General features: G+C 39.8%; 2 protein-coding genes across 2 annotated transcripts; both read left to right on the plus strand.

Annotated features, from left to right (window-relative positions):
- The first annotated feature begins 2,468 nt into the window (after positions 1 to 2,468).
- Positions 2,469 to 3,368, plus strand: LOC143883202 (germin-like protein 8-2). The gene is made up of 2 exons (XM_077386552.1): positions 2,469 to 2,586; positions 2,812 to 3,368. Exons 1-2 carry the CDS (start codon positions 2,469 to 2,471, stop codon positions 3,366 to 3,368), a joined length of 675 nt encoding a protein of 224 aa, XP_077242667.1.
- Positions 3,369 to 7,560: 4,192 nt separating this feature from the next.
- LOC143883204 (germin-like protein 8-2) lies at positions 7,561 to 8,459 on the plus strand. Its single transcript, XM_077386555.1, has 3 exons — positions 7,561 to 7,678; positions 7,903 to 8,166; positions 8,254 to 8,459. Exons 1-3 carry the CDS (start codon positions 7,561 to 7,563, stop codon positions 8,457 to 8,459), a joined length of 588 nt encoding a protein of 195 aa, XP_077242670.1.
- The last annotated feature ends 6,105 nt before the right edge of the window (positions 8,460 to 14,564 follow it).

The raw sequence follows: 14,564 nt of genomic DNA on the forward strand, positions 1-14,564 counted from the left end.
TAGTTGGATGGCAAAGTTGCAACCAACGGTTGCCTTATCCACTATCGAGGCCGAGTACATGGAGACAGCGGAAGCTTGCTAGAAAGTAGTTTGGCTTCAAGGTTTGATGGGTGAGATTGGCATCGAGTCAAAACCCATGGATTATTTTTTTGTGATAACATGTGCATCATTTGTTTGGCCATGAATTCAGTTAATCACAAAAGGACCAAACATATATCGGTACAATATCACTACATTCAGGAAGTCTGATGGAAGGATCTATTTGTTGAAAGTCTGAACCAAGGAGAATGTAGTGGATATGATCGTAACGATGGTTCAAGGAGAAAAGTTAGATCGAAGTTTATCTTCTCTCGGTCTCAAGAAGGAAGACTTGGTATGCCGATGATTATGCATCAATGTGGAGATTGTTAAAATGGTGACGCATGAGCACCAGTTTTTTCATTTTTTGTTTTTTTTGGAGCGGGTCTCACTTGGTCTTTTAAGTGGGATGTTTTCCATGCCTCTCTCATATGGTTTTGTAAAGGCAAGAGATAAAAAGGTCTTTAAAAAGGAGGAGAAGAGTGAGAGGTTTGAGAGGAGAAAAGGTTACTACAAGAAATGAGGGGTTTTCTCTTTGGGCTCTAGGAGGGCTTCTCTGGTGAGGCAAAAACATGTTTCTTCTTCCTGGTTACTTAGGGTGTGTTCCTCTTCTTTCATTCTTCATTTCCATTAGTTTTTCCTTGCAACCCTAGCATAATGTTGGAGGTTTTTTATGGGGATTTCTCCTCACACTTAGTGTATAGATTTGGGGTTTTTTTGTGATTGTATAGAAGGTTGGAGAGAAGGGTTTTTCGGTAGTTTTTACAAGTGTGGAGGTAACGTTGTACTATTTGGTTTGAAATAATGGACCTGTGTTACCTTGTCGTTGGATGTAGCCCATTATGGTGAACTGCATATATTGTTTTCTTCTTGTGATTGCTTGTGATTTATTTCTTTTGCTCCTCTTAAAAACTGGGGTGTCGTTGGATCAAATATCAAGGGGGTACCGCCCACATGGGACTTGACCGTCGGGCACCGTATTAAAACTCTTGTTTTATAATATTGTAAAGTAGTAACGGTTTGCTAGAAGAACTCTTAATTTGACAATATATTTTCTGAATTATAGTTTATAATGTAAAAGATATTAACAAGGGAAAAGTGTTTCTACTCGGTCAAAAGTAGATAACGTTGTCTACTACGTCGCATGAAACACAGTGGGCCCACATCGCTTGGATAATCCAGAGCATTCATTTGTTAGGCCCTGAGATAGATAGGGTGTGCCCTAAAAATCAACTTCAAACGATCATCCTAACCCTTCAATTTGTGGAGGTTAAAAATGGGAGGTTCATAGCCCTCCATATTTAACCTCCACAAATAGAAGGGTTGGGATGATCTTATGGTGCTGGTTTTTTTTTTTTTGGCACACCCTAACTATTGCGATCAGGACCCAAACAATGTGGGCCCCACTGTAATTTTGGCCGACGGAGTAGATAACGTATCTACTCGGCCGTGTAGAAACACTTTTCCCTATTAACAATTAGATTGGTATGGAAATTCCATCACAATATTATCTGAAAACATGAAATTGTCAAAACGATTTCCCAAAGGAAATGATATATTAAGACGTTTTTTGGTAAATTTGCCATCAGTGGATCAGGATCATCCTATCATAGTTTTAACGTAGATGATGGATGGATTTTTTATGTGAGTGGGTGTCCACCATATCAACAGCTTGAACGACAGAAAATCGACACCAATTATTTCTCAAATCGCATATTTGAAAAACATCCAAATGGTCAAAGGAGTTTAAAATATATTTATTTACCATTTAACCAAGTTTTGGCAACTAATCTTTAATAGCGAAGTAACGAAAAAAAAAATTTTTATAGATGCTGTAAGTTTTTTTATAATTACAAGTGAAATTTTATTTTCTACCCCATTCCTCAGCATATCCATCCTTTTGTTTGTGCTTTCTTGGAAATGACAATTTTCAGGGAAAGGCAAACAAAAGGTGGAAATATAGCCATTCTTAAGAAAAGATAAACAAGAGGAGGTGGAAATGCTGAAAAGGGGTCGGGAAAAATCAATTTCCTAATTAGAGTGGTATTGGCCAACCTTAAAAAAAGGTCTGCAAATTAGCAATCAAATGGGTAGGTATAAATAGGGTAGGCATTGTTCGAGACCATGTGGGAGATCACCCAGTTTGATTTCAGCATGTCCTTCGCTCGGCTAATAGGGTAGCGGACCGTTTAGCGAGAGATGGAGTAAATTGGATCTTTGATTTTCTTCCTCCATAATATGTTGTTTCTTATTTTTCTTTGTATATTTTCTTTTCTGTACTCATGACCAGTTCGGTGGTGGGGCAAGCCCCACTTATTAAAACACTCATTCTAAGCTTCTTCCACACCATCAAAACACTCGCACCCAATACTCCTCTTTAGATTGATAAAATGGAGAAGGCTACTCCCCTCGTTGTACTTGTACTCCTTTCCTTGGCATCTTCTCTTACCTTTGCCGCTGATCCCAGTCCTCTACAGGACTTTTGTGTTGCTGACAATATGTCTCCAGGTACAAATGCTTTTTTTTATTTCTCAATTTAACTTCCATTAGTATCATGATAATCACGTGTTTGTGCAAACTCAATTCCATTTTTTGGTAGGTAATGTGGGGTTTGGCTAGATGACTTGAGAAATATTGTTATTGCATTTACTCTGCGTGTGGACACCGGCCCTACGTGCATGGGTTATGTTTTTTTTTATTGGCTGATCTTTTTTTGATGTTTTTCCTTCTCAGTGTTAGTCAATGGCGTGGTTTGCAAGGACCCAATGCTCGCTCAAGCAAGCGATTTCTTCTTCCCAGGGCTTGACATGCCACGCAACACAAATAACCGAGTTGGGTCCAATGTGACCGCAGTGAACGTGGTCCAAATACCAGGACTCAACACTCTTGGCATCTCCATGGCTCGCATAGACTTTGCACCCTATGGACTAAACCCTCCCCACACACACCCAAGGGGCACTGAGATGATTGTAGTTCAAGAGGGCACCCTCCTCGTTGGTTTCGTCACCTCTAACCTTGCAAATGGCGAAAATCGGCTCATATCAAAGGTCCTCAATAAGGGTGATGTGTTTGTGTTTCCAATAGGTCTCATTCACTTCCAATTCAATGTTGGACGGACCAATGCGGTGGCCATTGCCGCTCTGGCAAGTCAGAACCCAGGTGTGATCACCATAGCTAATGCCGTCTTCGGATCAAACCTGCCCATCTCCGATGATGTTCTCGCCAAGGCCTTCCAACTTGACAAGAAAGTAGTTGATTTTCTTCAGGCACAGTTCGGGCCCAAAAACTAGATAACTACCGACAAGGATCCCATGCATTAACTACCGTAGTGTCTATTTGAATAAGCAAACTTGATGTTTGCATTTCTTAAAATAGTAATAATAATACAGTTTGAGTATGTCACTTGGGTAATCATGGGATTGATTTACTATGCAATCTTGTTTTTCATGAATTCCTCTCTCTCTCTCTCTCTCTCTCTCTCTCTCTCTCTCTCTCACACACACACACACACACCGATCATGAAGTCTGCAACAGGATGATCCTAACCCACTGATGGGAAACAGAAAGTCAAAGTGAAGCCCAAACTTAAAGCGAGGGATACACTACACATTCTGATGGTTATCTTTTATAGTTCATCACAAAGAAATTCACATAGGGTTCATCACAAGTGATTTGGAACCACACAAAGTATACTTAAGACAAGGTAAATAATCAAGGATTCATATTACCACAAATCGATAAGAGCCAAAATAGAACATACAAAATTTACATGTAGAAACCGAAACTGAAATGTGAAGCATGGCCACAATAATAAGAACCGAAGTAGGAGGCAAGGACCAATGTGAAGTAAAATAGGCATAGAATGAGTAATCAGAGAATCATTTTGCCAAGATACGAACCAAACAGGATCAAATCACATCCCGAGACTAAAAATGTAGCTGAAACTGAAACATGCAACGAGAAGCATGGTCGCGTATTTCAAAAGTTCACAGTGGAGATTTACAAGCATGATCAAACACAAGTAACTAAGATCAAAATATACGAATGAACAAAGTCGGGATATTCAAAAGGATTCATATATCACGTGACATAAACAATGTCTTCATCATAGTAGACCAAAACTGAAAATTAGCACCTTTAAACAAAGGAACGTTTTGCTGAAAACTTGAAGAATTGGTATTGCCTGCCATATTGCCAACTTACCGAACCCGTGCCGATCTTCTTTTGAAATTGTCCCCAGCCTTTCTGGTCTGATACCACTTTGTAGAATTTAAAGAACAAGTAATACAGAAACACAGAAGAGAACAGAACACAAAAGAACTTTATTATATTGCTGAATGTATTTAACACACACGAAATAGCCTTTCAATAAGACTTTGACTTTGTATCTCGCGGCCAATCCATAAAGCATGTTTCCTATCTACTTTTAACCGATACAACACTACTCCAATCCGGTGTCTCTCTCTCTCTCCAACGTGCATGAACTGTTGGTGGGCCCAATAATTAATTTGTTTTAATTTGTGAGGAAGGTAGGTCCCACCATAGGATGATCCAAACCATCCATTCGATGGCCCACAACGTAAATAGGTTGCACCGCGAAATATTATTTCCAAAGAATGATCCTAGCCCTCTGATCTAAAGAGAAACCTCTATAGATTTGAGGGTTGCGATCATCCTTTGAAAATGATATTTTGAAAATGATATTCTGGAGTGAAACCTATTTAAGTTGTGGGCCATCGAATAGATGGTTTGGATCATCCTATGGTTCAGGTCTTACAGTAACATTAAGGCCCAATTGTAGGTAGGGGTGGTTATTCGGTTTTCACCGAACCGAATAGACCGAAATTTGGTAACCGAAATAATTTCAGTTACCAAATTTCGGTAACCGAAACCGAACCGAATAAAAATTCGGTTATTCAGTTATAACCGAATAACCGAATTGTGGGAGAAATAGAGGGGAAAAATTAAAATCTCGGTTTGGATCGGAGGGCTAGGATCATCCTATCAGAATGATTTTTTGAGCACAACCTAATTAAGTTGGGATCAATCAAATGGATGGTTTGGATCATCCTATGGTGGGGCCTACCTTGCTTGATGTAGTATTGTACAGCTGTAGAGTAGAGTGGGGTGATTTTATCCTGGAAGGGGAGAGAAAAAGGAAATGACTGCTTCGTCGGTAAAAAGTAGATGGGAATCGTACTTTATAGTTAGTGGGCTGTCAAGAGGGAAACTAGCCTCCAAGGGGGCCGTCAAGGGCGAAAATATCAGCGCCCTAAAAATAAATTAACATGCAAAAGGAGTTTTGTATGCTTTCTAGATGACTATACGATGGACTTGAATTAGGTGGGCCCCACAAGTTTTTAATTACTTCATCTAACAATCTCGCAAGGGGGTTTTCCACATCACAAGTTCACAACTACCTCGTCACCTAGTTTAGTGAAATGACGTATACTCAGCTCAACAAATCAATAATTAGTGGGAACAGAAACTTTGAAAATGTATAAAACTGGACGTGGCATGGAACTGCATTGTTCTCTGTCGTTGGAGGATACACATCCTTGGATAAGCAATTCTTTGGATTGGCCTCCTTTCATATATAATTTCAAGACGAAAATGCTAAAATGAATGGTGCCCTTGCAAAAAACCATCTGCATGGGCGCTCCTATTGGGACTTCTGATCAAGGTGGATTTCTTTTTCCATTAATTTAATATCTGTCCGTGCCATTTTCATATTTTCCTGTGCTCTTTCAAATGATTTTTGTTGGGATGGACCAATGTGGAGCGACCTTTAGCTGGTTTTTGCAAGGCAGCCATTCCCATTATCATTTCTCTAATTTATATATGGAATAAACCCCTTGGATTAGCTACATATAGAGTATGCCTTTCCCGCTCAATAAGTGGTGCCCTTTTTCAGATAAATAGGGCATTAATTAAAGGGAAAAATACAGGATACACCCCCTCAACTAGGGCGAAATTCCACTTCTAACCCCGTGGTATCGAAGGTACCAAAGGCAACCCCTCAACTTTCTGACATTTTTAAGTAGATCCCCTACTTTTCACCCTATAGTTCAAAATCCATCAAAGACACCCCCTAACAATTTATTCGTTCCTGTACACCCCGTCATATAACAAGCATTATTGAAAACTAAGGGGGTGTCTTTGGTACCTTTGATACCACGGGGTTAGAAGTGGAATTTTACCATATTTGAGGGGGTGTATCTGTAATTTTCCCTTAATTAAATTATCCAACCTAATGAAAGTCAAGTTGGGAAAAAAGATGTATTAGGTAGTAGTAGATATACTATTGGAGCCATATTGGTACAAATATATAGATAAGGGCGTCTTAGTTGCCCCCAAAATTTATGATATTAAGTTATTGAAAAAATCGTTTTTAAATTCTTTAAGACGTTTTTTGAAAAAATTGCCATCAGTGGGTTAGGATCATCCTACCATAGTTTTAGCGTAGATGATGGATGGCCTTTCGGTGTGAGTTGGGGTCCACCAGATCAACAGCTTCAACGATAGAAAATCGACGCCATTTTTTTTTCTCAAATTGCATATTTGAAAAACAACCAAATGGTAAAAGGAGTTTAAAATATATTTATTATTTTATTTACAATCTAACTAAGATTTCGCAAAAAATCTTTAATAACGAAGTAACTAAAATAAAAAATTTTAGAGATGCCATAAGTTTTTTTTAATAATTACAAGTGAAATTTTAATTTCTACCTCATTCCTCAGCATATCCATCCTTTTGTTTGTGCTTTCTTGGAAATGACTATTTTCAGAGAAAGGCAAACAAAAGGTGGAAATGTAGCCATTCTTAAGAAAAGATTAACAAAAGGAGAAGGAAATGCTGAAGAGGGGTCGGGAAAAATCAATTTCCTAATTAGAGTGGTATTGGCCAACCTTAAAAAAAGGTCTGCAAATTAGCAATCAAATGGGTAAGTATTTTGGGAATATATACATGGTATAAATAGGGTAGGCATTGTTTGAGGCCGTGTGGGAGATCACCCAGTTTGATTTCAGCATGTCCATCCCTCGGCTAATAGTGTAGCGGACGGTTTTGCGAGAGATGGAGTGAATTGGATCTTTGGTTTTCTTCCTGCATAATATGTCGTTTTTTATTTTTCTTTGTATACTTACGACCAGCTCGTGGGGCTCGCTCCACTTATTAATTTAGATCTTACCATTTCAAAATATTAAAAACAAAATTTACACAGAAAAACAAGTCCGATGATTGCTTCAATTCTTTGCTGGAAAAGATCTACTTGGATAAAAAATTAGATTAGATAGCGTAGTTGTTAAACCGTGTATTGATTTGGTAGTAACAAGACCATTTCCATGAAATCACATGACCCCTAAGCCATGCATCTCTCTATCTATCTCTCTCTCTCTCTCTGCTATAAATATGCACCCTTTCTAAGCTTCTTCCACACCGTCAAAACACTTGCACCCAATACTCTTCTTTAGATTGATAAAATGGAGAAGGCTACTCCCCTCCTTGTACTTGTACTCCTTTCCTTGGCATCTTCTCTTACCTTTGCCGCTGATCCCAGTCCTCTACAGGACTTTTGTGTTGCTGACAATATGTCTCCAGGTACAAATGCTTTTTTTTTATTTCTCAATATAACTTCCATTAGTATCATGATAATCACGTGTTTGTGCAAACTCAATTCCATTTTTGGTAGGTATTGTGGGGTTTGGCTAGATGACTTGAGAAATATTGTTATTGCATTTACTCTGCGTGTGGACACCGGCCCTACGTGCATGGGTTATGTTTTTTTTTATTGGCTGATCTTTTTTGATGTTTTTCCTTCTCAGTGTTAGTCAATGGCGTGGTTTGCAAGGACCCAATGCTCGCTCAAGCAAGCGATTTCTTCTTCCCAGGGCTTGACATGCCACGCAACACAAATAACCGAGTTGGGTCCAATGTGACCGCAGTGAACGTGGTCCAAATACCAGGACTCAACACTCTTGGCATCTCCATGGCTCGCATAGACTTTGCACCCTATGGACTAAACCCTCCCCACACACACCCAAGGGGCACTGAGATGATTGTAGTTCAAGAGGGCACCCTCCTCGTTGGTTTCGTCACCTCTAACCTTGCAAATGGCGAAAATCGGCTCATATCAAAGGTCCTCAATAAGGGTGATGTGTTTGTGTTTCCAATAGGTCTCATTCACTTCCAATTCAATGTTGGACAGACCAATGCGGTGGCCATTGCCGCTCTGGCAAGTCAGAACCCAGGTGTGATCACCATAGCTAATGCCGTCTTCGGAACAAACCTGCCCATCTCCGATGATGTTCTCGCCAAGGCCTTCCAACTTGACAAGAAAGTAGTTGATTTTCTTCAGGCACAGTTCGGGCCCAAAAACTAGATAACTACCGACAAGGATCCCATGCATTAACTACAATAGTGTATTTGAATAAGCAAACTTGGTGTTTGCATTTCTTAAAATCGTAATAATAATACAGTTTGAGAATGTCAATGGAACAATCAAGCGATTGATTGAATATACAGTCTTGTTTTTCATGAATTCTCTCTCTCTCTCTCTCTCTCTCTCTCTCTCTCTCTCTCTCTCTCTCTCTCTCTCAAACTAAAACATCGATATCCATCAATACTATTAAAAGATGGTCGGTCGACCGGTGCCATTCTGATATAAAAAAAAGGAAAAAAATACATTTACACCCCCTCTTGTTTCTGACAACTCTAACCCTGACTTTCAAAACGTGACAAGTACACCCCCTGAGGTTTCAATTTGTGACAAGTACACCCCCTCCTTCAACTGTCCGTCGGTTTAACCTGATAGAAAGACTAAAACTAACCATGGTTAATATTTTGACGCCAGAAATACCCTCATTTGCAGAGGGATTAGGGTTACGCCATTTTCCACTGCTGCCGTCGCCACCTTCGGCCACCGCCGACACCTCCGGCCACCGCCGTCACCTCCACCACAAACAATGAAACCCCACCCATGGCTACATCAAAGCCACATTTCAAGAAAAAAAATAAAACAAAAAAAGCCCTAAAATATTAGGGTTTATGTGCAATTCATGATAATGGTGCGAATGAAGATAAATAAAACTCCTAAATCGAGGGTTTATGTTGATAAATAAACAAGGGTTTGAATCAAACCCTAATTTCAGTTTTTAAGTAACCCTAATTTCAGTTTTGAAGTCTGAAAACCTTAATTTTCAGTTGGGGAAGACGAGGGCATTTTGGTCATTTCTACCTCGCCATCTACTCCGTCACGTTAAAACAACTTCAGGGGGTGTACTTGTCACGTTTTGAAAGTCAGGGTTAGAATTGAATGTGTTAGAAACTAAAGGGGGTGTGTCTGTATTTTTCCCTTAAAAAACATGAGAGAGCCTCTGGCGGTCCACCGTGAGTGACTTTGCAAGTATTTTAAATAGCCTAACGGCTAGTTTAAACTATCCATTACAGAGCCGTTGGGGGTGTCCCAAATGGCTAGTTTTTGGGTTTTTGGCTATAAAAGGGTTCTCAAACCACTTAGACAAAATCAACAAGCTCTAATATACACTTAAAGCATCTCTTGAGTGAAAAGTCACTCCTTGTGCCTCTCTTCGAGAAATCTTATGAGGGATTGGATTCAAGGCTTAAAATTGTATATCTTTATGAGAGCATCTTGTGTAATTGCCTTTGAACAATGCATTCCTTCATTCTTTTAATCTTATATTTGGCAAGTAATCAGAGATGCAGAGCCTTCTCCGAAGGTGAGTGTTGGGAGACATAGATCCGTCTCCGTCGACAAGTGTTGAGGCGCAGAGCAACCTCGTTGTATTGGTTTGATCTTCACCGTTAAGAACAGATTTTAGTGACCATCAACAGTTGTGGTGGAGATGTAGGTCTGGGGTTTTAAACCGAACCCCTATTAAATCTCATTGTACTCCTTCCCTTATCTCCTTTACTTTACTTGTGCATTGATTTTAAGTTCTTTGTGTTTATTGTTAAAATTTTCTTTGATTTAATTTCTTAATCAATCCTTTAAAAGGGCACAATTTTATAAATCTAATTCGCTTCCCCTTTGGGTTGCAATCACCTAGGCCTACACATATTTATTTTCAGATTCCTTGCAAGATTCCATTGCCGCCATGTATTCGGGCTCGGTACAGGATAATGCAACCGTTGGTAGCAAGTTTGACATCAAACTAATAAGACCATTCCTAAACTCGAATACATTACCCATAATAGATCTTCCTTTGTCCATAACATTAGCATAACTTGCATAAAAAAAACCATGCAACGACTTCGAATCCTTCTCATATGTGATAGCATAATCACTAGTACCTCTCACATAGAAAAGCGCTCATTTGACTGAAACTCGGCAGTGGAATCAATATGCACGGCAGAAACAAGATTGAGCTAAAAACAAAAACTTTTCGATCCACCAACTGAACCAAGATCTTAGTTGCTAGATTAATCAATGTTTATGAATTGAAATTCGGATGGTTAAGGACATTTACCAATTGGTTGACCGATACTGCCAATCTCTGCTTGATCTACTCCCCATTAGGTACCCGACGTTTCTGAAACCCAAGCTGGTCCGGAAGTCGAAGTAGTGGCTTCTCAAACCGTGCGGTTGAAGGAGAAATAGGAGAGAACTTGGAATCCTCTCCCAAACTAAAACCAATAAGGCTTTCAAGTTCTTCTAAAGAACTAGAAACAAAACTAGAAGCGGGAAAAAGAAAGGAGAAAAATGAAATTGGGAGGGGAGATGGGCTGGACGAATTTTGCATATGGCTTTCCAAATTGTGCAAGTAATCCAAATTGTCCACCCATCCCCTCCGTTTATAGAGTTCCCTCTAGCAATTCGTTCCCTTGTATGTGTCCCCTTGATTTTGGAAACTAAATTCAATTAAAACTCTTTGTTTCTTAAACATGTAAAACACATGGATACTCAAAATGATTTTTTCTTATTGAATGTTACCAATAACCAATGGGACTTTTAGAAATAGGAAACCTTCTCCAACTCAAATTCTCTCTTTTCCTTTTTAAATTTCCACCAATAGGAAATTAGAATAAATCAACCAATAGGATCTCTCATAACTCTTATCCAATAGGATTTGAGCATTTAATAAGCACATGTTAATTAAGACATGTACACACCATAATATGGTGTATCTCATCTTTAATACATGTGTGTGCACCCTATGTATGGTGCTCTTCCTCCCTGTATCACATATAGTGGATCCAATCCATATCACACATACGATCAAATCTGAAACCCATATTGTCCAACAATCCATAAGGGTCTAGCGAGTTGTGAGTGTGATCGGCCCAGGGATCCAATGATCATTCTCACAGGGTCCACAATGGGCCCTACTGTGATCTCACGCAATGTAGTCCAACTACGATAGCATTAGGCAAGTGAACCCCACCATGACGTTACCCTGAAGAAGACCATTAGATCAAATTACCCAAATCACATCCAATGTGTAGTCCTTCCTCCAATCCTTCATTTACCGAGTTGGGTCTTGTGGAGGGTGGACATCAATTACCCCATGGGCTCACTCAATGGTATACCTTTCTACCTATCAAGCTTGGGCCCGCAAATGCATTTGCAACTCCCTTTTGAAACAATCAATGTTTTTGAAAAACTTTGATAAACAATTTATCAAACGGATTGGCCAGTCATTATTTAATGGCCTAGCTGAGATCGAAATTGCAAATGATTTTCCTCTATGGGAGGGGTGGAGGATTCCATGATGGGCATCACTATTGACCCCACGGGTTTACCCCATGACCCAGCACTACCCGCTGGTAACCCCGGACCGGGGACTACTGTTAGATAGACCAAAGCCATAAGGTGTGCCCACAGACTAAAAATATCCCTCAGGTCTAAGGACAGATCCAAGGGTCCTGTCTGACAGAATAACCTTATCCAATTCCTTGTCCACAGGTTATTCTACAAAGCCATCCGTTCAGTGTGTGATCCAATCATTTCGCCCATTCCACCTACTTAGAATCAACTACCCCAGTGACCTAGATAAGCCACCCCAATGCGTATATGGAGGCAGGTTCGATTCTAGTTGTGTACAGGTACGAGATGTCCAATCTCAACCCCAACCAAGAACATTCTAGGTCTGCAAAGAACCTGAAGATCATATCTCCCCACCACATAATCTCAATGTGCATGACCTATCCTACGATGCTACCTAAGGATAAAGGTGTGCCTAGAAGCACATTAGGTTAATGATTTATCTATCTTTTAAGGGTTTCTAACATCTAAAACCTAAGGCTCCATGGGTTGACCAGTCTCATGCTTGGGTTGCATTCATGGAAGAGAATTGTGTCTCCACCCTTAAACAATTGGGCATATAAGTTAATAATATATTGTTGCCAGGCATATTCTCACGATTCACTCCAACAAATACCCAATAGATGTCATGTAACAATAAATAATAGTTGCAACATTACAACAACTGGATTTTGATTAGTACACACACCCTAACAATGACGGCTTCTGAATGCTCTTTACCCAGATTCCCCATAAACCGGCTTAAAACTCCAACCGCGTAAGTAATTTTTGGCCTAGTATATACCATGGAAAACATCAAGCTCCCGACAAGGGTAGCATATGGGATTCGATCCATTTTCTTCACATCCTCTTCCGATTTTGGGCACTGATTGGAACATAACTTAAAGTAAGCTGCTAATGTGTCTTTATCGGCTTAGACTTGCTCATCCCAAACCATTCAAGCACCTTTTTTATAAACATCTTTTGTGAAAGCAACAAAGTTCCAAGGATAAAAAGAATGGAACTTTGTTGCTTTCACAAAATATGTTTGTAAAAAAGGGGCTTGAAAGGTTTGGGATAAGCAAATCTAAGCCGATAAAGCCATCATCAGCGGCTCACTTTAAGATATGTTCCGATCAATTCCCAAAATCGGAAGAGGAGAAGAAGAAAATGGATCGAGTCCCATATGCTAGCATTGTTGGGAGCTTGATGTTTATCGTGATATGAACTAGGCCGAACATTGCTTATGCGGTTGGAGTTTTAATCCGGTTTATGGCGAATCCAGGTAAAGCACATTCGGAGGCCGCCAAATTGGTGCTTCGCTACCTAAGAAGTACTACTGATTATGTTATGATATATGGAAAGGATTCGAATCCGTTGCATGATTTTGTTGATACAAGTTATGCTAATGATATGGACAAAGAAAGATCTACTACGGGTTATATATTTAGGTTTGGGAATGGTCCTATTAATTAGATGTCAAAGCTGCAACCAACGGTTGCATTATCCACTATCGAGGCATTAAGTTAAAACCTATGGATTTATTTTGTGATAACATGAGTATCATTTATTTGGCCAAGAATTCAATTTTTCACAAAGGACCACATATATATCGGTTCAATATCACTACATTTAGGAAGTCATTAAAGATGGAAGGATCTATTTGTTGAAGGTGTGAACCAAAGAGAATGTGGTGGATATGCTCATAAAGATGGTTCAAGGAGAGAAGTTATATTGAAGTTTATCTTCTCCCAGTCTCAAGAAGGAAGGGTTGGCACGCTGGTGATTGTGCATCAAGGTGGAGATTGTTAAAATGGTGACGCATGAGCACCATTTTTTTATTTCTTTTTTCGAAGTCGGTATCTCTTGGTCTTTTAAATGGGATGTTTTCCTTGCCTCTCTCATATGGTTTTTTAAAGACAAAAGATAAATAGGGTTTAAAAAAGGAGAAGAGTGAGATATTTGAGAGGAGAAAAGGTTTAGACAAGAAAAGAGGGGTTTCCTCTTGGGGCTTTAGGAGGGCTTTGTGGTAAAGCGAAAACAAGTTTCTTCTTCTTGGTTTTCCAAGGTGTGTTCCTCTTCTTATGGTGTGCCCATCAAATGGATGGTTTGGATCTTCCTATGGTGTGGCACGTACAGTACTTTTTGGCAAGTGGGATTGGAAATTAGGGATCTGCTAGGGACTATCGATCAATTAAATGAATCTGAGAGCAACCACCTTTGTCCCCAGGTTAATAAAATGAATAAGACAAAATCTTAGCCTCTGTGGGTTGTGTGGCTACTCTCACATGCAACAGCCAAGCCGCAACATGCCTGAAGTGATTGTCCCTAGCAAATCTTTAGTTTTAAACCTAACATTTAACAAAGTAAAGTGATTGTCCCCAAAGGATGCGGGGCGGGGATGGGGATTAGATATTCCCCATGGGGAGGGGAGGGGGGATTCCCCATGATCCCCGTAGTGGGGAGGGGAAGGGGAGGGGGAAAATTCCCCGCATAGGGCAAGGGGTAGGGGACCCCAACATCCGGCCCCGACCCGCCCCGTTGCCAGCCTTAAGAAAGATCTCTCAAGGAAGAAGATGCTAGTATGTTTAAATCTGTCAGTGATAACAAACTGATCTTGATCAGTTCTTCTTCATGCATTCAACAAGAAAATAATGGAATGAAGAGAAAAAGGACTATAACACTAGTCTACAATAACAAGGAAAGAAAGAATAAAGGAGAAGA

This window comes from Tasmannia lanceolata, unplaced genomic scaffold (assembly GCF_043159265.1).
Source record: "Tasmannia lanceolata isolate RefF3 unplaced genomic scaffold, GAP_Taslan_0.1 ptg000008l, whole genome shotgun sequence".
In the NCBI taxonomy this organism is placed as follows: Eukaryota; Viridiplantae; Streptophyta; class Magnoliopsida; order Canellales; family Winteraceae; genus Tasmannia; species Tasmannia lanceolata.

Excerpts from the sequence above, each read along its gene's own strand:
- LOC143883202 (XM_077386552.1), top strand. The coding sequence starts at position 2,469 with ATGGAGAAGGCTACTCCCCTCGTTGTACTTGTACTCCTTTCCTTGGCA. Across the intron at positions 2,587-2,811 it reads TGCTGACAATATGTCTCCAG|TGTTAGTCAATGGCGTGGTT; the intron begins GTACAAATGCTT and ends TTTCCTTCTCAG.
- LOC143883204 (XM_077386555.1), top strand. The coding sequence starts at position 7,561 with ATGGAGAAGGCTACTCCCCTCCTTGTACTTGTACTCCTTTCCTTGGCA. Across the intron at positions 7,679-7,902 it reads TGCTGACAATATGTCTCCAG|TGTTAGTCAATGGCGTGGTT; the intron begins GTACAAATGCTT and ends TTTCCTTCTCAG. Across the intron at positions 8,167-8,253 it reads AGAGGGCACCCTCCTCGTTG|GTCTCATTCACTTCCAATTC; the intron begins GTTTCGTCACCT and ends TGTTTCCAATAG.